The following is a 24,020-nucleotide window of genomic DNA, read 5'->3' as shown; positions in this document are numbered from 1 at the left end:
CCCTCCAAAAGACAGATGTGGTGTTAAACTGAACTGTCATTGTCATGGACCTTGTGGGTGCTGAGGTTGTCATTGATTAACAAGGGTTTACATTGTCACTCTTCCTGGATTTCAGTAGCTGATGAGGAGAACTGTAGTGGTGATTGTCTAGCTTCCACCCTTGTAGAGTTATTCCTGGAGGTTTTGTGCCACCTAACTCCTTATAAACTAACTGGAGCTGAAGCCAGGGTTAACTATCCTGACCTTGAGGCAGAACCCTTGCATCTGGTTATGGACAGACTGCCCTCCTGAGACTGGCCAGACCAGTTAATCCAACAACCTTCTGTAGCACAGGGCTCCTCGAGTCATTTTTCACAAGAAAGTACTTAGGATGGGACTTCAGGTAGATTGGCGGGAGCTTGAGGTGCAGGCATGGGATCACAGCCTTATGGGGATTGTGATTTGAAGCCAGTACGGGGCATGACATTGATCTCTGTGTAGCTATCCTCTGACACCAACTGCACATTCTTTACACATTTGACTTTATTTGATATTATGTTTTAGTTTCTCTAGTGGTTGCAAGACTGAAAGGGAATTGCATCCTTTAAAGAGTCAAAGGATCCTGAGGTCGTTGTCTTAGAAACAGGCAAGTGTAATGGTCTCCTTTCACCTACTTGCGTACCATTTCTTTGCAAAGTCCTTGATCTCATGAGGAAACCGCCTACTTTGGCTTTCAGAGCCCCGTTTGTATTCCTTACATGAGAACCTCCCAGTGGAGATAGTAGAAACCATCTTACAGTTCAATAGTGGGAGGATCTTTATAATCCCCAAGTTTCTACTTTCACTTATTCTTCTTCTAACCTTATCCAAACCCAGAAGAAAAGTGGGATGCCTAGCTCCTAGCCATCTAAGAAAGGCACTGAATGAAATGGTGGGAACTAAATCCTGTCCATTTGTCTTCAAGTTTTTTTTTCTCTGGGAAAAGGGAGGTAGAACCCTTTCCTACCTTGGGTATGCACACTTAGGTCAAGCTTTGCATGAAGGCATTGCATGAATTTGGAAAGACAGGACAATTTGTTTATTTTTCCCCTTGTATGAATGGAGGTTACAGTAGCTAAGCAAACACTTTACATGAGGATTGATTACTCCATTCTTCATGTAAAGTGCTTGCATAAGGGATAAAGTAACCAATCATGTTAAGTTGTCTATTTCGCCTTTGTTCTTGCTGGTTGGGATCGGAGCCGATCCTCGGCTCCGACTCTGCCATCTTCTATAGCTCGAGAGCTGTTTACTGGCTCGAGGCTACCCCTTATCCCATGATGCCTAGCACTAGCTACCCAGATCTCATTTGTCGCTTCAGCTGTGAGGTGTCGTTTTTCTGGCTCAGGCTCGTATAAGTTTCTTTATAGAACTTTTTTAGTAGAAATAGTCTTTTCCTAGGGGGGGTTGTTAATTTTTAGTCTTATATTTGTTGTGTTAGCTAAGTGTGTATTTCTAGCTTCCTTCCCGTCCCTTTAGAACTCATTTAATTTAGAGAGTCCCCCCCCCTTCCTTATTCCTGTCAGGTTAGCCGTTTAAGTTAGAGGCTTTCCTTCTATCTTCTTTATAGGCTAGCCGTTTGAGTTATAGGCTTTCCTATTAAAAAAAAAAAAAAAAAAAAAAAAACTTTAGCTTTAGTCTGTAGGGTATTGTGTTTTTCTCTTTACACTGTGTTTTGATTGGTAGCTATTGTTGTATTTTTTGTTACAGGATGTCCAAAGAATCCAAGGTGTCTGGGTTCAAGACGTGTGACTCATGCTGTCAGAAAATGTCACTGACAGATGAGTACACTTCTTGCGCCTATTGTTTAGGCGCTGTGCACCTGCAAGACTCTTCTATCTGCCATGCATTTAGTCCAAGAGTTCTGCAGGAGCGTAAGAATAAGCTTATTCTTAGGGGCCTTTTAAAGCCCCAGGATTCACCAGCCAAGACTCAGCCTGTGAAATCCCCTAAATCTACCAAATCGTCGGCTCCAAGTTCGGAGCCGTCTTTGGTTCAGTCTCTACCTGCTACTTCGGTTTCGGCTGGAACTGATAAGACTATCTCCCCGTCGGCTCCATCAGAAACTTCGGAGCCTTCGCGGAGCCACAAGAGGCTGAGGTTCCCTTCTCTGGAATCGATACATTCGGCTCCTCGGTCTCCCCTGCTGCAAAGTGAGCGCAGTCGCAGATCTTCTCACTCCTCTCGATCCTCTAGGCTCTCGGATTACAACGTGGAGAGAGTGGTCAGTAGGTTGCTAAAGTCGCAGGCACTTGCCAAGATGTTGTCCAGCCCTTCTCAGCAGGTGTCGGCTCCGTCCACTTCTATCGATGTTCCTCCTCCAACTCCATTGAGCTCGGAGCCGGAGTTCGTTGGGGTTCGAGTAGTGGAACCGTCGGCTCCGATAACTTTATCTCCTTCGGTTCCATCGTCGGCTCCGATTCCCTCAATGGTGCTGTCCGTCGAGGGATCTGGGCGCCGGGGCTCTCTCGTCGGCTCCGAGGGGGCGAGTGGCATCAGACCCTTGTCCGACCCCGTTCTCCCTCTTGGAGCTTTGGTGCAGGTGAGATCGGCTCCTACATCGGCTTCGGAGCCGTCTCCCTTGGTGCGGAGAAGGATTCCAATTTCCTCAGAACAGGAGCCTTCTCTGCATCGTGGCAGGGACGTCTTCGATGTCATGAGGAGTGTGCTGGCCACTGAGTCAGCTCCACTATCGGCTTCACCGGCTCCGTCCCCTGTAGTGCCTGTGCCAACCTCTGCTCCTCCTCCAGACACCAAGCGTGGGGAACCGGCGCTCCAGGGCACCCCATTGGGTGTTTCCTCTTCTTCTAAGGCCTCCCCTGAACATTCAGAGGAGCCCCCTCATAAGAAGAAGTGCAAGAGGAAGCACATTGACTCCCCTGAGTCTGTCATTTCGGATACAGACTTAGATGATTCGGAAGGGTCCCTGAGATCCCCCTCTGAAGATATTTCCTTTTCGGACATCCTAGAAATGCTTAAGCAGAGGGGGAACTGGAATCCCCTAGCCCCTACCGAGGATGAGTCTGTATTCCTGGATGTTCCTGACCTTCCACCTCCTGGGTTTCTCCGCCTTTCGATCCACTTATGTCCGTGGTGGCTCAAAAGGCTTGGTCAGCCCCAGATACAGTGGAACCAACTCCGAGGAGACCTGGCAAGTTCATCACAGCACCCCATGGTAAGCAGTTCCTTACCAAAGGTGTTCCTGTTGATGCCATGGTGGTAGCAGCAGCCACCAAAAAAGAGTTAGTGGAAACCTCTTCATCTGTCCATCCTCCTAACAAGGAGTCTAGGACCATGGACAGATATGTTAAGCGAATGTTTGCTTCAATGACCTTTTCTATGAGGTTACTGAACTACTTATGCCATTTTACCCGGCTTCAGAGGGATCTCCTTAAAGAGCTCGGAGATACCCTTCAGGATCCATCAGCTGAGGGGGCTCAAGCTAAAGTGGCTTCCCAGCTCGTGACCCTTAATTCTGTAGTCAACTCCTCCATGAGGCTCATTTCTTATGCAGCCGATGGTGCGAGTAGAGCTGCAGGTACGGGTGTGGCCCTTAGGAGACATGCATGGATGCGGCTGTGTAACTTTGCGGAACCCTTTAGAGCATCATTCAAAAACACCCCCTTTGATGGTTCCTTTCTTTTTGGACCACAGGTGAAAGACACTTTGACTAGGTGTGAGCAAGAAGGCAAGACTCTCTGTCGTGGGAGTCCGTTTTTCCACTCCTTCCAGACCATACCCCAAGGGTCAGAAGAGTGGTAAAATGTGGTTCCGAAAATCCCAGGGAGCCTTGACTGACACACGTAGAGACTTTTCCTCCAGGGGCAGAGGGGGAAATAAAAATAGACGCCGCCCTCGTGGCAGAGGGGGTCCGCAGAATCAGGGCAACAGAGAATCCTTCTCTGAGAAGCCCTTTCAGCATCCCTGAAGGGTTGCCCACCTCTGAAGGAAGTCGGGCGAAGACTTTCACTGTACCCAAAAGCCTGGCAAAATTTAACGCAAGACAAATGGGTACGGTCAATTATATCCAGAGGTTACAAAATTCCCTTCTGTCAACCCCACTTACCATTGAGCAAATCCCTTCCAGATTTTTCACCCAATCTGAGGGACCAAGCAGTCATAGAAGTTTCAAGACTACTAGAAAAAAAGAGTCATCCAGGAAGTCCCGGCAGACCAACATGGATCCGGAACTTACTCAAGGTTCTTTTTGGTACCAAAAAAGACAGGGCACTGGAGACTGATTCTGGATCTCAGCAGACTAAACAAGTCTGTTCAAAGAACAAAGTTTCGGATGGTCACATTACAGTCCATTCTACCTTTTCTGGGTCAGGACAATTGGATGTGCTCCACAGATCTTCAGGACGCGTACTACCACATCAAAATGGACAGGCGCTCCAGGAGATTCCTTCGCTTCCGGCTGGGAACCAGTCATTACCAGTTCAGAGCTCTGCCCTTTGTTCTCACCACAGCCCCCAGGGTGTTCACCAAATGTATGGCAGTGGTCACGGCTCACCTGAGACGTCGAGGATTCCTGGTGTTTCCATATCTAGATGACTGGCTCCTCACTGCTACTACCAGGCATCAACTTCTGCAAGCCAGGGACTACACTATCACAATCTGCTCCCAGCTAGGCATTACAATAAACTTTGAAAAATCTGCCTTGTTGTCCTGTCAATCTATCACCTATATAGGAGCAGACTTAGACACAAAGAACATGTCCACAAGGCTACCACCAGAAAGGATGTCTACAATTCGCCAGCAAGTACAAATTCTAATGCAGAGCAAAAGGATCCAAGTCAGGTTCGTCCTTCAAACTCTGGGTTCCATGACAGCAGCAATTCTTCTAATCCCACTGTCCTGCTTTCACATGAGGATCCTTCAGTGGCTTCTGTTCACAGTGGTCTTTCGAACAGCTGCCCATGTCTCACATGATCATGATTACAGAAGCATGCAAAAGGCATCTTTCCTGGTGGATGGTCTCCCCACTAGTGACTCAGGGCAGACCCTTCATTCAGTCTCCTCCGGTTTCCATGGTGACCACGGACACCTCCCTGATAGGGTGGGGGGGGGGGGTAATTATCAGGGCAGGACAGTCCAAGGCACTTGGCAGCCTCACGAGTACCACCTGCATATAAACGTCCTAGAAATGAGAGCCATGCTCCTAGCTTTGCAAGCTCTTCAAGACTCTCTCCCTTCTGGAACCATTGCAATCCAAACGGACAACATGTCAGTGGTCTGGTACATCAACAAGCATAGCGGAACCAAGTCCTACCCCCTATATCGAGAAGCACTCAGACTCTGGCAGTGAGCGATTTCTTCCCAACGATTTCTGATTGCGACGCACATCCCTGGGAGGTCCAATGTCATAGCGGACAGGCTCACCAGAGCTATTCTCATATCTCACGAGTGGTCTCTCAATCAGGTAGTTGCAGATCTGATCTTCCGCAAATGGGGACAGCCTTGCTGCAATCTTTTTGCCACCCCTTTCAACAGCAAATGCAGCAACTACTTCTCCCTTCTTCCGCTTCCAGGTCACACACCCAGAGACGCTGTAGTCCACGATTGGCCTCAGGGACTTCTTTATGCCTTCCCTCCGTTTCCCCTGATACCGAAACTCATACAGAAAGCAATATTGTTGGGTTGCAAAATGATCCTCATTGCCCCCTACTGGCCTCAACAGATATGGTTTCTGTTCCTGCACCATTACCTTCTCGATCAGTCCTGGACTCTAGATCCGATTCCAGACCTACTGATTTATCAATCAGGTGGGCTGCATCAATCCCTCCAAACACTCCAGCTCATAGCTTGGTTGCTCCGCTTCCAACCTTAGCCAGGCTTCTCAGCATTTCCCCGGCCATGCGTGAGATTGTTTCCTGTCACAAGTCCACAACTAGAAAGACTTATGCTAGCAAATGTAAACATTTTTCTTGTTGGGCAGAGGCTAGGAATGTAGATCCTTTTTTATCCCCAATCCATGAAATTTTGGAGTTCCTAGCACAACTTTTTCATTCTGGGTCCGCTTCTGCTACAATCAGAGTTCAATTAGCGGCCATTTCTAACTTTCATGTTGGGTTGTCTAATTCAAACATTATGTCTCATAAGCTCTGTAAAGCCTTTTTAAGAAGGACTACTCTCCTTAGACCTCCAGTGAGAGATCCACCTCCTCCTTGGGACCTTCATTTGGTACTAACCTCCTTAATTATGCCCCCATTTGAACCTGCAGCATCCTGCTCCATTAAGTTTCTATCTTGGAAAACACTTTTTCTGGTAGCTATTACTTCAGCCAGATGCATCTCTGAACTTCAGGCACTATGTGTTTGTCCTCCATACTTGTTTTTTCATAAGGACAGGGTTGCTCTGAGGACTAATCGCTCGTTCCTTCTGAAAGTCTGCTCAGAAAACAATTTAAACCAATCTATAGACCTTCCTGTGTTTTTCCCTAACCACATCAACAAGGCAGAATACAAATTACACCAAATGGACGTTCATAGACTATTGCGTTTTTACTTGCATAGGACTAAGGATATAAGGAAGTCAGACCAACTATTCCTTTCCTATGCTCTAGGCAAACAAGGTCTCCCAGTTTCCAAAGTGACCTTATCCAGGTGATTGTCTCACATTATTACTTTCATTTATCAACTGAGAAACAAAGAGTTGCCTATCAAACCAAATGGTCATTCTGCTAGGGCTTTGGCCACCTCTGTAGCCTTCCAATCTAGGTTGCCCATGGAGTCTATCTGTGCAGCTGCTACATGGGCAAATCCTCATACCTTTATTTCTCATTACAAGCTAGATATGGTCTCCAGGAGCAAAGCTGACTTTGGTTCCACTGTTCTGAAGAGTCTGTTCCAATGAGCCGCCCTGGATTGTAGGTGCTAGGGACGCTGTCTCAAACAGCAAGAACGAAGGTGAGATAGACAACTTAACATAAAGAAATTATGTACCTACCATAACGTTCCATGTTAGTTGTCTTCATCTCACCTTCTTTCTTGCGTCCCACCCTCCGTCCCCCTGTCCTATTTGATCGAGAGGAGTTTTGGTTTCACTGGCTGAGTGTTATCTGGTTTGTTTCCTCTACTGACTGAGAGAGTATGACAGGTATGCTCAACCTGTTTGTTTAGACAGGTTGATTCTCTGGCTTTGTCTGGGGTTAGCTATTACAAATCAGATCTCGGTAGCTAGCGCTAGGCATCATGGGATAAGGGGTAGCCTCGTGCCAGTAAACAGCCCTCGAGCTCTAGGAGATGGCCGAGCTGCAGCCAAGGATCGTCTGTGATCCCAACCAGCAAGAAAGAAGGCGAGATGAAGACAACTAACATGGAACGTTATGGTAGGTACATAACTTCTTTTTCTTGGAAAGTGAGGATTGATTACTCCATTTTTTTTTCCGTCAAGCAATAAGTCACCCTTGGAAAACATTGGGCAAAGGCTATGCAACTGAATGCATGATTGCTTGTTTCTGAAAAGTCCCTTTGAGAGTATTTGTGCTGCACTCATTCATTCATTATTTTACACCTTCAAACACACTTGTCCATACTATGATGTCCTTTGAATTTCTGTAGAGCAGTGGCTTTTAGGTCTACCTGTTGTTTTACGTCTCTCAGGAAGGTGTACTTCTTACTGTGATAGTTCTCAGCAATTAAAATTATTGCAGGCCTCCTTAGAAGTCAAGTACATATGGGAGTGTGTAAATTGCTATGTCTGCCTTCAGATGTCTTTCTCTGTCAGGATGCCTATAATCCTTGAAATGTCCTCATGTGTCCAGAGAGCCCTCTCCACTCTGCATAAGTACATGGCTTTTTCCTGTATGTTAAGTAAATATATGCTTGGTTCTCTGTCTTATATGCTGTGCATATTTAGTACATACGTGAGTTTGAACTGAGGAGTACGAGGGCTGGACCTTGTGGTCTAGTCTGACACATGAAAGTCACGTACCAAATGTCCTTGAACTAAAAAAACAAAAAATGTGATTCTTGGGCACAATTTTTTAGTTGACAGTAAGTATTCTGTCTCAAAGTAAGGATTAAGTAGCACCATAAGGTGGAAAAACATCTTTTTAACAGCATTGCAGTAGTCACTTCCTAGTAGTGATTAAAAAAAATAATAAAAAAAAAGAAAACGAATGTACATATGTGTATTAATTGCTTCATATCTGCTCCTTACAGGTCTCTTTCTTGGCTCGAGTGCCTCCCCTTGGCTTAAGCATCTATAAGCTTATTGGTGTGTCAGACTCATCAAGTCATGCTGAGTACAACTTGTACATGGTTGAGAAAGAGAGTATGAAGGTTACTAGAGATGACATTTTCAAGATAAAAGTACTTCACAGTGTTACAACTGGAATCAGCATTCAGAATCCTCAAATGAAAGTTTGGTTTTCTGAAAAATCTGGGCTTATGGAGGTACAGAAGATCTCTTTTAAGTTTTCATCATGCCTGTAGCATCTTCTGCTGTTTTGACTTTTCAACAAAGCAACGTATGCACTAACATTATAGCAACTTAATAAGAATTTTCAATAAGAAAAATGTATAGTTTTAGTTTGGGGGGGGGGGGCAGTTTTAAGGTGTGATGTTATTTGACCCGATTTAAAATGTACTGTTTTCAAATGGCATGTTCTCAAGCACAGTTAATATAAATGCATTTAAATTTTACTAATGAAGCATTGCAGTGACATAAGCAAAGGCTTGTGACTTTGACTTTATAGGTGTATTTGTTTGTTCGAGAAAAAATGTAGTACACAGATCTCTGATATTATGCTTATGCACCAAATGTGGGAAAAATGACAAGTTTGTTAAGCAACTTTCTGGCATAAGAAAGGTGTGTAAAAAGATTTGATGATAATTGTTTTCATTTTTCCTCTATGATAATTGTTTTCATTTTTCCTTGATAATTGTTTTCATTTTTCCTCAACATATGGGCTCAGATCTGACTCCGACGCATATTCCAGACTTCAAATCTAGCTCCTACCTTTACCCATAATGCCCTGTTCCATTCCTTTTACCTCAGATCTCACTTGCCGCCATCACTGAGACAGGTTCAGTTCTCAAGTTTATTGCAGATATTGCATGAGTTATTTAACTTTGGGTTTAACTTTAAACTTATCTTTGCGTAGTTTAGCCATCCTTCCTCTCAGTTGTCGCTGGTCTTTAGAATTTTCACTTTCTTTTTCCTACTGCTGTAATAGCAGTTCTTGATTACCGTTATTACCATTGTCGGTATTCTGCTTACCCCTTTTACTGCAGAATTTTTCTTTAGGTTACCATTACTGGCATTTAAACCCCTCTTTACTTTTCTTGCATTTAAGAAAAAAAAAGCTTTTCTCGTAGTTTATTCTTGCTGTGTTTTTGCTCTGTGGTGGATTTTGACATGTCAGACAAACCAACAGACTTTAAGATGTGCTCTTTTTGTGGGCATAAAATCCCCAAATCATATTGTCTTGGGGCCAGGCACTTGGACACTTCTTGTAAAATCTGATCAACCTTTAACACAAGAGCTCTGGTAGACAGACTTACTAAGTTATTCTAAAGAGACTTCTTCCTTCTACATCTTCTTCAGGGGCTCAACCCCCCTTCAAGACTAGTAAGTCTGCTCCTCTTGAGCACAGGAAAATCTCCCTGCTGAAGACCCCAAGTCTTTTTTGGAGCCTCCTTTAAAAATTAGAAGAACTTCCGATCCGACAGTATTAGATCCGAAGACTCGACAGTCTGATCTGAAACCATATGATCCTAAGGCTTGAGCTCCATAAGTCATTACTGTATGTCCTTTTCTACCACTCTTGAACCCTAGGTCCTCTGGTCCATAGCCGGTTACTTCCTATAGGAGTGCCACTCCAGAATTTGCCATTAAACCAATTTTGCTTATCTTGCCTTCTCAGTTACTTCAGACTCCAAAGAAGCATTCAAGGCCCCCCACCCACTACCTCCTCTAAGTCCTCCAGGAGCTTATTGGGAGCACATGTGGATAAGATGATGCGAAAATTTCTCAGAGCTCAGATCCAGATGGGGGTCTTACCAGCTACATCCCCTGTTGGATCCACGAATATGCCTACCATGCCAAAAAACATCTTAGTTCCTTCTCCGATTCACCCAGTGGTTTCAGAGTCCCAGGATACGAAATCCCCAAGAGGTCCGGTGCCTGATCCGAGGAAGACTTCTTCGTGCACTCTAACTATATCCTTGACTAGTTCTGCTCTGATACCCTTGGATCAGAACGTGTCTCGGAGCAGAAGTGTTTGCATCAGATCCGCGGAGATAGGGCCAGCTCCAATTTTGTCTGATCCATCCCTTCCCCTTGGAGCCTTGGCTCTGGACAGTTCACATCTGGTTCCACCCCTGAGGCACAGATCTGAGGGTGGTCTAGACCTCCTTTCATCTGGTTCCAACCCTGAGGCACAGATCTGAGGGTGGGCTAGACCTCCTTTCATCAGGAGCTTTGGCTCCAAGAAAGCGGGTCAAAGCCTGTCCGGGTCCATCAGCTTTTGAGGTGATGGAAAGGGCATTTTCTTTCCAAAGAGAACTGCTTTCTCATGTTTCAGATCCTACCCATTTTCTCTCATCTGTTCCAAGCTCTGAGTCAATAAAGCCTATTCCACAGGGACAAGCCACTTCCAGTAAGTCTCCAGCCTATTCCAATGGGGGAGCTCCCCCTCTGTTCTGACACCTCACCTGAAAATTCCACAGCTGAGGTATACCAGAAGAGAATGTGCAAAAGGAGATGCATTGTCTCCCCCATGGAGTCCGTCATGTAGGTTACCAATTTTAATGAAGGAGAGGTTCCCCAGATCACCACCAGAGGATCTCCTTTGGAGATATTTTAGAGATTCTAAAACTGAAAGTTGGTTGGTCTTCCCAAAAACCACTCACCAGACGAATTGGTATTTTTAGAGGCTTTTGGTTCTGGCCTGTCTACGTCTTGGGCTCACGAGCAGACGGTACAGGCATTGCCATAAGGAGACTTGCCTGGATGCGGCCATGCAATTTTGCAGAACGTTTTTTAAGACCTCATTTATTAACGTCCCATTTGATGGCACTCCTTTGATTTGGACCATACACTTGCCCGCAACAAACAAGATGGAAAGACTCTGCCATTGGAATCAAGTTTTCTGCACCTCAACAAACCTTTTTTAGGAATCAAAGAGGTGGTAAGAAGATGTGGTTCTGAAAATTTCAGGGACTTTTCCAAGAGTCGTGCTGGAATAATTCCTCCAGAGGTAGAGGAAGAAATTTTAAGGGTAGATGTTGCCCTAGAGGCAGAGGAGGTCTGCAGAACTAGGGCTTCAGAGATTCTTTTTCAGACAGGCTGCCTGACTGTCCAACTCTAAGGCCATCGGGGGTCAATTGTCTTTGCACCCATACTCCTGGGCAAGTATAATACAAGACACAAGGGTGCTATGAATAATATCCAGTGGTTATTGCATACTATTTTTCCTTCTTCCATCTCACAAAAAGAAGCATCCTGATAACCCACCCAGTCGAAGGAAGTAGCACAAGAAATCCAAAAGATGCCACCAAAAGAGTTATTTAAAAGTTCCCACCAGACCAAGTGTGATACGAATGTGATACGAAAGAGAGGTACATTGAGTGAGTGTGATTAGTTTGACTGTTGCCTCACTATATCTTGACATTCTCTTTATTTTTTTTTTATTTTTTCTTTGACATATGAAGTAATATTGCATTCTGGAAGTGTCAGCAGGCATGAGAGATGATACTGTGTTCCAGAACAGTTTAGTGATTTCAGCAAAGTCACTATATTTGATTACGAAATATGTCTTGTATGCGTGCTGGGATATTCCAGTAAAGTACTAAAACTTGCAAAGTCATTGGAATATTCCAGTGTAAACAGTCTAGTGATTTAACCAAAGTCACTACATTTGATTACGAATTATGTCTTGTATGTGTGCTGGGATATTCCCGTAAAGTACTAAAACATGCAACGTCATTGGAATATTCCAATGTAACACTTGAAAATTGCAAAATCATTATATTTGGCAGGAATTTCTGTTTCTTCTGAGGTGGCTGGCCAACACCACAGAGTGATCTAGCAAGATCCAGCCTACACTGGGAAAAGTACTGATTCTCATGACTTGGTCATATATATATATGCACTCAGGCAAAAGCCTCACCTGTGGAGTGGACGCACTGCCCAGGAATGTTTTCCTGATGAAGACTCCTGCCTGACTGCAATGGGGCTTCCCAGTCAAGACTGAAGACAGAATGAAGCTTTCTCTTTATCGGTAATGTATACCTTTTTCTTTAAATGTATTGTCTAATTTCATATTTTAGTTAGAGTTTACTTCATTTTCTGTTTCAGTGTGATTTACTGTTCAATTACATAGTTTTTAGTTTTCTGTTCTAATGTAATTTACTGTTCAATTATATAGAGTTTATTTAGTTTTCTGTTTAGTGACAGAAGTTGTTTCTTTAGTGTAAAGTGAATTATTTCAAATCCTGCTCATTAGGCAATACACCAAGTAGTAGTCAGGATTTATTCACACTTCTTTTTAGTGCCAAAGAAAACAGGGGACCTCAGACCCATTTTGGTTCTGAGCAGTCTGAATCAGTATATAAAGAAAGCAAAGTTCCGAATGGTCACTGTTCATTCCATCCTACCCTTTCTTTGCAAAGAAGATTGGATATGCTTTATAGATCTAAAGGATGTGTACTATCCTATCAAAATAGACAGCTGCTCCAGAAAACATTTATGCTTTTCGCTGGGAGCCAGTCACTACCGATTCAGACCACTTCCCTTTGAACTCACCACAGCCCCCACAGTGTTTACCAAATGCATGGCAGTAGTGGCAGCTTATTTGAGACTTAAAGGATTCCGGGTGTTTCCATATCTAGACAACTGGCTTCTCACTGCCCCTTCCAAACATTTACTTCTACATGCCAGGGACTACTTGCTCTAGATTTGCAAATCATTGGGTATAAAAATAAATCATGCCAAGTCATCCCTGACACTGGTCCACAGCCTGGAGTTCATTTGTTCAGTTCTAGTTACAACAATACAAGTAGCATCTCTACCAGGTTCATTTTCTCCTTGCCCATCCATCTCCTCTGGCAAGGTTAGTACTTCAAGTACTAGGTTCCATGGCAGCAGCCGTAGTACTACTTCCTTTGGCATATTTCTTTATGTGGGTTCTCTAGTGGACTGTAGCTGTACAGTGGTCCATTCTTGTCTCAACCCCTATCCTTTTCAGTCAAGCTCACCCTAGTTTGCAAACAACACATCCACTGGTGGATACAGTTGGACGATCTTCATCCAGGCAGACCTTTTGTTCTGCTAACCCCAGTGGCCACAGTGACCACGGATGCTTCTCAACTAGGGTGGGGAGGGCATTTCTTGGAAAGAACTGTCCAAGGCATGTGGTCCCCCCCCCCCCCAAGAGACCAAGTTGCATTGCAGTGTCATGGAGATGAGAACAGTCCTATTAGCATTGCAGGCATTTTAAGATGCTCTTCCTTTAGGGAATGTCTGACAACGCATCTGTAGTATGGTACATCAGCAAACTAGGAGGAGCTCAAGCTTTATCCCCAAGAGGCCATGAGAGTATGGAAATGGGCAATCTCATCAGGCCACTTTCTAATTGCGATGCACATTCTGTGGAAAATCAATGTGCTAACAGACAAACTAAGCAGATCCATTCTAATGCCGTATGAGTGGTCTCTCAGTCAGTCTGTGGTGGAGATAATCATCTGGCTTTGGGGCTGTCCTTGCTGTGACCTATTTACCACTCCCCCCCTCAAAAGCAAGTGCAGCAGGTACTTTGCTCTTATCCCCCCCTCAGGAAGAGTCACCGGGTGATGCTCTAGTACACACTTGGCCCTTGGGTCTTCTTTATGCTTACCCTTCTCTTCCCTTGATCCCAAAATATTTACAGATAGTAAATTGACCAAAGAGCTCAGTAATCCTCATTGCTCCTTTCTGGCCTCGGCAAGTATGGTTCCCCTTCCTACAGTCTTGACTTTATATTCTCGATGGATACTGGAGCCAACTCTGGATTTTCTTTCTCACCCATCAGGGATCCAACATCCCAACATACAGATCCTCAAACTAATCGCATGGGTTCTCCACTTCCAGTAATAGACAGCCCAGGCTCACGTCCCCTGTACATGACATTATTTTGGCTTCTTAAAGAATCTACCAAAAAAGTGTACAAAAGCAAATGGAAAAAAATTCTCCCTTTAGGCTCTGAATAAGTAAATTGACCCTTTTTCAGCTCCAATATCTGCGGTTTTCCATTTTTTTGTCAACTCTTTTTAAAGGAGGAGATAGTTTCTCTACAATTAAACTTTAACTGGCAGCAATTTCCAATTTTCATATGGGGAGCAGACATTTTTCCCTGGCTTCGTCTAAATTATGCAAAGCCTTCTTGAAAGGTATATTTCTTCTAAAACCTGTGATAAAGGATCCTTTACCTTAGGATCTGACAGTTGTGCTACAAGGTCTAATGCAGAAACCTTTTGAACCTTCAGCTAAATCTTCTTTCTCCAGCTCAACCATGGATTTACACCTGGACTTAGTACTACCACTGCCCTTCTGTCCTTCCTTGACATCATCAACCGACTCTGGCAACATTGCATCTAGCCTTCTCCTAGTCTTATCAAAGGCCTTTGATACTGTTTCCCACAACCTCCTCTTGTCCAAGCTCTCTCTTCTCAATCTCTCCCCCTCCTCTATTAACTGGTTTTTCAGTTACCTTTCTAATAGACAGCAAGCGTCAAGCGGAACAATAGTACCTCTTCCTTCCTTCAAACTCCAACAGGAGTTCACATGGCTCAATACTGGGTTCATTACTTTTTAACATCTTCATTAATAATTTTCATCAGTGCATCCCTAATGCCAAACTTGTCCAATACGCGGATAATTCCACCATAATTTGCTATGCTCAATCTCTTCCCAAACTCATGCAACTAACACAAGATGCCTTCTCTCGTACCGAGTCTTGGATATTGAAAAATCGCCTTGTTCTCAGTGCATCCAAAACCAAAATCATGATCTTTACCCCATCTAAAAACACCTCTATAGAAAATTCCTCCTCCATAATCAGTCAGAATAAGATTCCCATTGACATAGTCTCCCATACAAAACTTCTAGGTGTTACCATTGTTGAACATTTAAAGTTTGACATTCATATACAAACTAGTATTAAGAAAACACACCAAAAGCTCTGAATGCTGTATCGTCACAGCCGTTATCTCACTCCCTCTTCCAAACATATACTGTCTATTTCCTACCTCATCCCCTCTCTTTTGTATGGAGCCCCTCTCCTTACCAACCTTCAGTCCTCCCTAAAGTCAGAACTGTCATCCTGCTACATTAAAATCTCTTAAGTTTGCTACTAGGACCAAATCCTCCTCCCACCACTGTGATGCACTCCACTCCTTGAACTGGCTGGAACTCCCCCTCTGTCTCTCTTACATTCAACTGTTAACTGCTCACAAACTCATTTTCAAACCCTCTAACTGCCTTTCCCTCTCCTCCATACTCACCTTGCATGATCCTGACAGACTACTCGGGTCCAGTAACCAGAACCCCCTCGAAGTGTAAAAACCGTTATGTGCACCTGGGAAATTTCTCCCGTCTTTCTCCCTCGCTCTCCTATGGAATTCACCCCCCCCCTACATTCGAATCCCCCAAAACCACTCCGCCTTCAAAACCATGAGCATTCCCATCTGTCTTCTCACTGGGAATGCTCATGTTTTCACCCCACCTGACTCCCTCTATATAATTTCTGCTCCCCCTTCCTTTTTTACTCCTTTATCAAAACTCAACCTAGTGACTCCCTTCATTTCATTTTAACTCCCTCTCCCTTTTTTCCTTTCTGATAACTCAGCCTATTCACCTTTCACTGTTCTAGTCTCTTGCTAATTCTTCCTACCTCTCACCTCATGAAACTGAGTGCATAAGTGCCTGCACTCCAAATTATACTTATGTACTACAAAGTACTTGTTTTAATTTAATTCAATGCTTTGTTACAACACCTTGTTCAAATGTTATTTTTGTGTCTTGTATATTACTCCATTTTTAGTAGTTTTGAAAACTGTATTGTACTTAACTTTGTTGATTTTAGCTTTGTAATAATTGTATATGGAGCTTTTCTCCCCAGGCCGCCATTGAAAACGGGCTCATTTTGGCTCAATGGACTTTACCAGTTAACAAACTGCAAATAAATAAATTACTTCTGCAAAGAGAATATCTGAAATCCAGGCTGTTTCTTCAAAAACTCCTTCTATCATTTTTCATAAGGATATGATTTCCCTGTGGACTAACCCTTATTTTTTACCTAAAGTGGCTTCTGAAAATAATTAACCAACCCATTCACTTACCTATTTGCTTTCCAAATTTTTCGAATAAAGAAGAGTACATGCTGCATCTCCTTGGTGTGCACATTCAGCTACGTTTTTATCTAAATAGGACAAAACAAATGAGAAGATCAGATCATTTTTTTTTTCTTTTTCACCAAAAAGGCTGGGTTGTCCAGTCTCTAAAGTCACTATAGCCAAGTAGATTACAGACTGTATTTCTTGGATTGATTCTGAACATGCCGTGACCTTACCTAAACCTCCTAGGCTCATTCAATCAGAGCCATGGCTGCATCTGCATTTTGGTCATGAACATCTGTTGATGATATTTGCGCTGCAGCTACATGGTCCAGTGCTCATACATTCATTACTCATTACACCGGATATTATTTATAGAAACAGAGCTGCCTTTGATTCGGCAGTACTCTGGAACACCCTTCCATATGGGCCACCCAAGACTCCGTCCCATAAGTTGAGGAAGAATGAAAAGGACAGCATCAGATTGAAAGGTTATGTACTTAACGTAACTAGACATCTGTGTTTTCCATTTTCATTCTTCCTCAACTTACCTTCCATGGATCCCTCATCCATTTTTCTGGAGAGATTTAGCAGACTGTATTAGGAACCTACATTTCCAGGTTTGAGCCCCTGCCTTTTCTGTCAAAGCTGTACCTGTCTCTGTTTTAACTATAGAGATGTATGACAACAAACTCACCCTGAGGTAATGGGGAATGGAATACGGCATTATGGGTAGAGCGAGAGAGGAGCTCGAGAGCTGGATCTGAAGCTCCCCATCTATGAACACCTTCAGGAATGCATAGATCATGCAATCCCAAATAAAACCAAGACCCAGTCCTCCAAAGGCAGAAGTCCTGTCTGGTGGACCCCAGCCATAAACAAACTATACAATAGAAGGAGGAAGCTACTACATGATAGAGCAAAATCCCAAAAAGGGAAGGCATCTCTGATCAGTATGAGCAAAAAACTACGGGCACTCATAAAATCGTCTAAGGCCAGCTTTGAGAGAAAAATTGCACAGGTCACTAAGGATAATCACAAGGTTTTCTTTACTTATGTTAGGAACCTGGGTGGGAATTCCAAGATATACTCAGAATTAGTCCAAAATGACAAAAAATACACCGAACCCACAGACATTGCCAGCATCCTAGCTGACAGGTTCAGCGCAAACTTCTCTCCCCCCCCCCCCTCCCCACCAAATGGGCAAATATCTATCCCAGCAGATTGCTGCCCCCCTGACATCTCAGATGCTCAGGTAAGAGCCGCCCTCTCCAAAGCAAAAAACACAGCATCAATGGGACCAGACGGTGTCCTGGGCTGCGTCCTACATTAACTCCAAGAAGAGCTAAACCCAAACCTAAAACTACTGTTCAATCTCAGCCTTACTACAGGATATGTACCCAAAGAGTGGCGTACAGCAACAGTGGTCCCTCTCCACAAAGGTGGTGCCTCAACAGATCCTGGAAACTATCGCCCCATAAGCCTGACAAGCTTGGTCTGCAAAGCTATGGAAAGGATCATCATGGACCTCATAAATAAAGATATTGGGGACCTACAGACACTGGATCCTACCCAGTTCAGCTTTAAGGGCAGATCCTGCCTCTTAAACCTGGTCGATTTCTTTGAAACAGTCACCAAGGCCATTGACGAGGGGAAGGTGGTCCACACAGCCTACCTGTACCTTGCAAAAGCCTTCGATACAATACCCCACTCGGGCATTATAGATAAGCTTACCAGCTAGATGGGTTGCAAACTGGCTCAAGGACAGAACCCACATGGTTAGAATTGCTGGAGCCATGTCAGACTCCAAACCAGTTACAAGTGGCGTCCCACAAGGCTCAGTCCTGGGGCCTCTCTTGTTCGGTATATATTGCTCGGAGGTACAGGCCAACACGGAAGGACTGTGGCTGACCAAGTTTGCAGATGACTGCAAACTGGGCGCCATAATAGACTCTCCAGCCGACACAAGCATCCTCCAAAAGGGCCTCATAGAAACAGGCAACTGGTGCCAGAGCCATGGCCTCAAGCTAAACGCCAAAAAGTGTATAGTCATCCCCTTTGGCAAAAACAAAGTGCCCATAAATTACCACATAGGTGGTAATCCATTAAGTACAGAAGAAGTAATTAGGGACCTGGGGACCCAGGTTGATAGCAATCTCTCATTTGACAGCAACGTGGCCAAAGTGGTTAGAAAAACATTTTATATAGCCCACCTAATCATGAAGGGATTCACATCTAGATCAGGGGAGGTCATCGTGCCTCTTTACTCATCCCTCATCAGGCCCATAATTGAGTACAATGCCCCTTCTGGGATGTACCTTACCAGACACCTACAGCAACTGGAAAGACCCCAAAAGTACCTCACCAAGAGGATCAAAGGGCTCAAACAATGCCATATGCTGCCTGGTTAAAGAAACTCCAGCTCTACTCAGTGGCATACCGCCTGCTCAGGGGCGATCTGTGCCTGACGTATAAAGCCATGTCCAACCCGGAATTAATGGACATGCTGCACCTCAGAAAATCCAAATCCCATCGAGCTCTGGCGCTCGAGACTTGAACCTCAGCACTGAAATAAATAGGACATGCTGGAGGGACATATTCATAACCCAGAGGCTCCCTTCACTCTGGAATAAAATCCCAGTCTAGCTTAGGCAGAGTCCCTCATTGACTCTGTTCAAGAGGAATCTTGATGAGTGGATGGGAGATCGTAGGTTTACCCCGGGTATCACTTCTGTGTCACTGTTGGACAGAGGCACAGTATACTAACCTCGAAAAAGGGCATAGCAAAATTAATTTAAAATGGGTGGCGAAAGCCAAACACACTCTGGCTAGGCTTATAAATGCCCTAGGGCAGATAGCCTAGTATGAACCTATGAACCTAAGTCTAGAATATGTGGCCTAGTCGAATTCAAGGGTCAGATCTAAACCGATACGTTGAGCGAGAATGAAAATGGACACCTCAGATGCCTAGTTATGGTAAATACTTAACTTTTAATTTTGTTAAGGACCTATCATTACTGTTTAATTCTAGTCTGATGGTAGAGCATTAATAGTGCCTACCACAGAACAGCATGCAGAACCTTTCCACAGCTTTTAAAATCTGTAATGCAGTTCACTTTCACTCTCGCACTCTGACACATGCACACACACATACATGCACACACACATACATGCACACACACATACACGCACACACACATACACGCACACACATACACGCACACACATACACGCGCACACACATACACGCACACACATACGCGCACACACACACACACACACACACACACACACACACGTTACAAAGTGACACAGCTCCTTATTATAATTCTGAGGCCCATAATTGTGAGTCCTGAAATTATAAAAAAAATAAAGTCAAACTAAAGGCGAACAGCAAATGTTGGCAATCATTGTTGTCTTTTAAAATAGTTTTCTGCATGAGGCAGTGCAGCTTGCACCCCCCACTACTTATTTACACTAACACTGAAATGGTCATACCTTGGAGAAAAAGTAGAACTCTGAAGCATACCAATCTCTGAATTAGTTTATGTAAGTCCCCATTTTTGCACATTCAGTTTCGCTGTTCCAGCACTTGCACTTATGAGTCTCAGAATTTGAAAACTATTACAAAGTGTAGCAGCTTTTATTGGAATTTTCTCATCAAATGAATACTTTTCTTCTGTGCACTGTCTGTGCTGAGTATTTGGTGACTTTAAAAAGTTGTAAAACCTTTTTCACTCCTAGACTTTTTTTCCTTTTTTTTATAATTAATTGTACATGGGAGCAACTAAACCTCCATGTACTACACAAGATTATGATGGGTCTGTCCATTCTTAATTGCTTGTTTTATGTTCTCAACATGGATGTCTCAAGCATGTAACAAATTGGTTATCGTTGGAGACCTGTTCACTGTCCTTTGTATAAAATAATATTGCATTTTTTAACAGGTACATTAACTTGTTTGTGGTGCAAACATTTTTTTAGATATTTTTCACTAGTTTTACACAGCATTTATAGGGCACTAATCAAAGTTTAATATTTGAATATGTTAAAACTGGTCTAATTTGTTTTTAGATGTAATAATTTTTAACAGGAGTAGGTGCTAGAGTTCATAGAAGATCCACTGATAAGAATACCAATTTATGGTGCAAGTTTTTTTTTTTTTTCATGTACTTGTTAGTTATAAAACTTACAACAAAAAGCCTTTAACTACCACATATCTTATCGACACAGGTAAAGCATGTTAGGAAAATTGACAATTTCTGTTACAGTTAGACTTCCTACATAACTATTGTTATATTTGTTTCATATTTCTGTCAAGTAGATGTTAAACTCTTCCATTGATATGTGGCTTTCACTTTTGGATTTAACTATTGTTGCACATCTGTCAGCATGTTAAAAAATTTTCCAACCAATTACCTTTCTTCTTATGTCTGTTTTCCAGTCTCTGGCAAGAATATTTTTACGTGTAGAAGTCAGTAGTGCTTGTGTTTCATCTGTTGACCATATTTGCTTAATAACATCTGCACACAACCTCAAAATTCCTGTGATCATTGTATCCATTTGTGAAAGGTCTGAGAAGTAAGGCTGTTAAGCTGATACCATCTCTCCTGAGTTCTTTTGCAGTCTCAAAACGTGTCCGATTCCAGCATTTTTTGTGCCACATCTCTGGGATTTGTCATTTGCTTTTCTTCCTGCTGTATATAGTGTGCATGGGGTGAGGTACCAAAAGTGTGGGACACACATATCATACCTACTGAAATGTGCCTAAGTGTATCCCTTCTCTTTCCTACCTGCCTTATAGTCTGAGCAATTTTGTCTGATTTTTCTAGATCTTAGTTTATAATATGTATACATCCCTGTTCACTTTCTAATGTTAGTCCATTGATTTCAAGAAGGTTGTCTGCTGCTCTTTTGTTTTTGTAATGCTTGTTTATCTTAGTGGTGGATGTTAATTGTGTTTTAACTTTGCGTTAGTGGTAAATAATGTAAGTATTGCATATCCTGAAAAGACTTGTATTGACGCTTTTTTCATTCTCCCAGGTGGTTGTCCTAAATAAATTGCATCCATTCTGTAGTTCCACTGCTTTCCCATACTGTCTTCTGTATGGGTTAGCTTAATAGCCTAATTTCCTTGTTATACCATATTGTGCCATTTAATCAGATTACTCATTTGAGGTCCTTCTGCTGGTGCTGTGGTAGCATTGTCGCCTCACAGAAAGACGTTGTCCTGTTCGATTCTCAGCTAGAGTGTCTTCTGTGTGGAGACATGCGTGAATGGGCGTACCTTCGTTGAAGGTTGTGCGTCAGAGCTGGCAACTCGGCACGTAAAAATCTACTGCCAATCATTAGCGGACCGGAGTTCCGCTGTGGTGACCCCTAACCCGGGAAAAGCCGAAAGGCGCAACAACTCATTTGAGGTCCTTCAAAGCTTTTAAGTCCTTTTTCCACTGTTCTACTAAAACCACCCATAATCATTTCCTACTGGTGGGAATATTTTGGAAGGTTTTCCTTTCCATAGCTCCTACTTGTTTTAATTTTACTAACTGTGTAGTACTAAATGCAAGGACTTGACTTGGAATATGAGGTAACTCCAGTTAATTTAACAGTCTGACGATTATATAATTGATTCACAATTACTTACACATGCAAATCCAGCATAATTAGAGATGGAACCCAAAAAAATGTAAATATATTCTGCCTACCCATTAATATTAATGTCTTAAATACAATTGAGTCATCTTAAGACTTCTGTGTTCAGAAGCGGTTTTTAAAATTAATTTCTTCAGACAATGCTTTGCAACAAACTTATATTTTAATACAAAATGTGTTTGCATGCATAAAGATGCATGTGAACTCTTTTTTTGTGCAAAACCAAAAGTTTGTTGAACACATTTAAACTTCATCTTTGAAGTATGTATTTCATGCTACAGACACATGCTCTGTGCTATTTGAAGTTGGTTGCTTCTTCAAATTGCATCTGCCAGCAGAAGTTAAAACTGCTACCTATATTAAAAAAATATTGGCTTTGTGATGTAATTTTCAGTCTGTAGTAACATGGAGATAATGTCTTTCAGCTGATAATGGAAGAAGTGGGATGCATGGTGGAATCTTGAGCACTGTGAGCATGAATGTTTGTCAAGAGGCACAGAGCAGTGGCTATAATGTCTCATGACCTGACTGAAGAAGCAAATGAGTCTCAAGACTGAATGTAGCAGAGGTTGTAGATAGTTTGGAGGTTGACAACCAAATCAAGCTAGGGTACCTGACTAGGCTGTTTGAAGTGTATATGAAAAGAATGACCGTGGTCAGAGTGGATGAAGGGGACATTCTTGCATAACCAACAGGTAATCTTGGAACCTGTTAAGTGGCAGGTGTGAGTGATTTCAGACACAGTAGTTTTAACAGTGTCTGATTGGAATGAAGGCTACAACAAATTTAAAACTGTATGGAGTTATGGAAGGTGAGGAGGGGACAGATTTGGAGTATGTGAAAAACAAGATGGCGAGTTGAACTGGATTCTCAACCCAGAAGGATATGTAGAAGATAGCAATGCTAGAATGCTTATCTTTGCCTTAATTGACACTTAAATTTGGAAAACATAAATCTATATTAATAGGGTTGTTGATATGCTATGAGAAAGAGCAGATGGTCTGGAAATTGTGGCAGTCGGATAGAAAGTTAGCAGTAGGGTGAAGCTAGTATTGGTAGGGCACAGTTCTTCTGACAGTGCACTAAGGCATCAGCTATGATTTGTAGATGAAATAAGGGAGGGCAAGAAAAGAAATTTGATGTTTGAATTGTCCTTTTGTGCCTTTCTGAAGTTTTTTTTTTTTTGGGGGGGGGGTGGAAGAAAAATGTTCAGTTCTGAGAGCCTGAGTAACATGATTGGTAAGATAAGGGCGCTGCCCATGATAATATAGTAGTAGGTGGAGCAGATGGATAGAGTTAAACTGAGCGATGTTTCTATCACTGGAGAAATTAAAGCTAAATGAGTGAAAAGATCATCTTTGAATAAGACGTGTTTTATGTGCAATACCTGGAAAAATGTACCTGATGGAGTGTGGAGTTGTGCCTGAGTTCTTTGTTAAGTGTGGGGAGGTCTGTTAATGTGTACTTTCTGAAAAGTTACCTGCTGAGCTGATATGAAGAGTAAAGTTGATTTTTTTTCACTGTACATTCACAAATATTTATGTTGACCACGTTGTTGCAAAGTGCAATAGTATAGTCTGTAATCTAATTCTGGAAATTTTTGCTTATTAGAACTGACATTCTAAAAATCTTAAGTCAGGCAATGTAGAATTTTTTTGAAGTAGTATTTACAAGAAGTGCAAAAAATATTTTCAGCATTTCTCAGTTACATTTTTTAATCAGATAAGTAATGTAAAATGTAGAGAGGATCAACTGTATGAAGTTATACAGTTTTAAAATTATGACCCACTGTAGTAAGAACATTTGACATGTTATGCAGCATGAGGGAGCTTTCTAAAATGTTTTCATTTCACTCTCATGCAGAAAGAGAAGGAAGTACAGCAGATTGGTGTCTGCACATAGCTAAGTGGGGCTAGTACAGGTATTTTCTTACAGTTTGTTGTAATAGTACCTGTAGTGAATGATATCAAAATTCTTGTCTGTTTAGAAGTTTTTAGACGTGACTACTTTAAGTGATAATTTCCCAGCGTA

The 24,020-nt window shown here is 42.7% G+C and overlaps 1 protein-coding gene across 1 annotated transcript in view; it reads left to right on the top strand.

Annotated features, from left to right (window-relative positions):
* Positions 1 to 24,020, top strand: part of MAN2A1 (mannosidase alpha class 2A member 1) — a gene marked incomplete in the record, with an annotated part of 1,886,421 nt that overhangs the window by 992,013 nt on the left and 870,388 nt on the right. Inside the window, 1 exon segment of the mRNA XM_044064270.1 lies at positions 8,184 to 8,417. Coding sequence (XP_043920205.1) covers positions 8,184 to 8,417 — 234 coding nt within the window.

Source organism: Protopterus annectens, chromosome 2.part2 (assembly GCF_019279795.1).
Source record: "Protopterus annectens isolate FY-2018-M chromosome 2.part2, PAN1.0, whole genome shotgun sequence".
NCBI classification, from domain to species: Eukaryota; Metazoa; Chordata; order Ceratodontiformes; family Protopteridae; genus Protopterus; species Protopterus annectens.
This window is presented reverse-complemented; position numbering and strand designations above follow the sequence as displayed.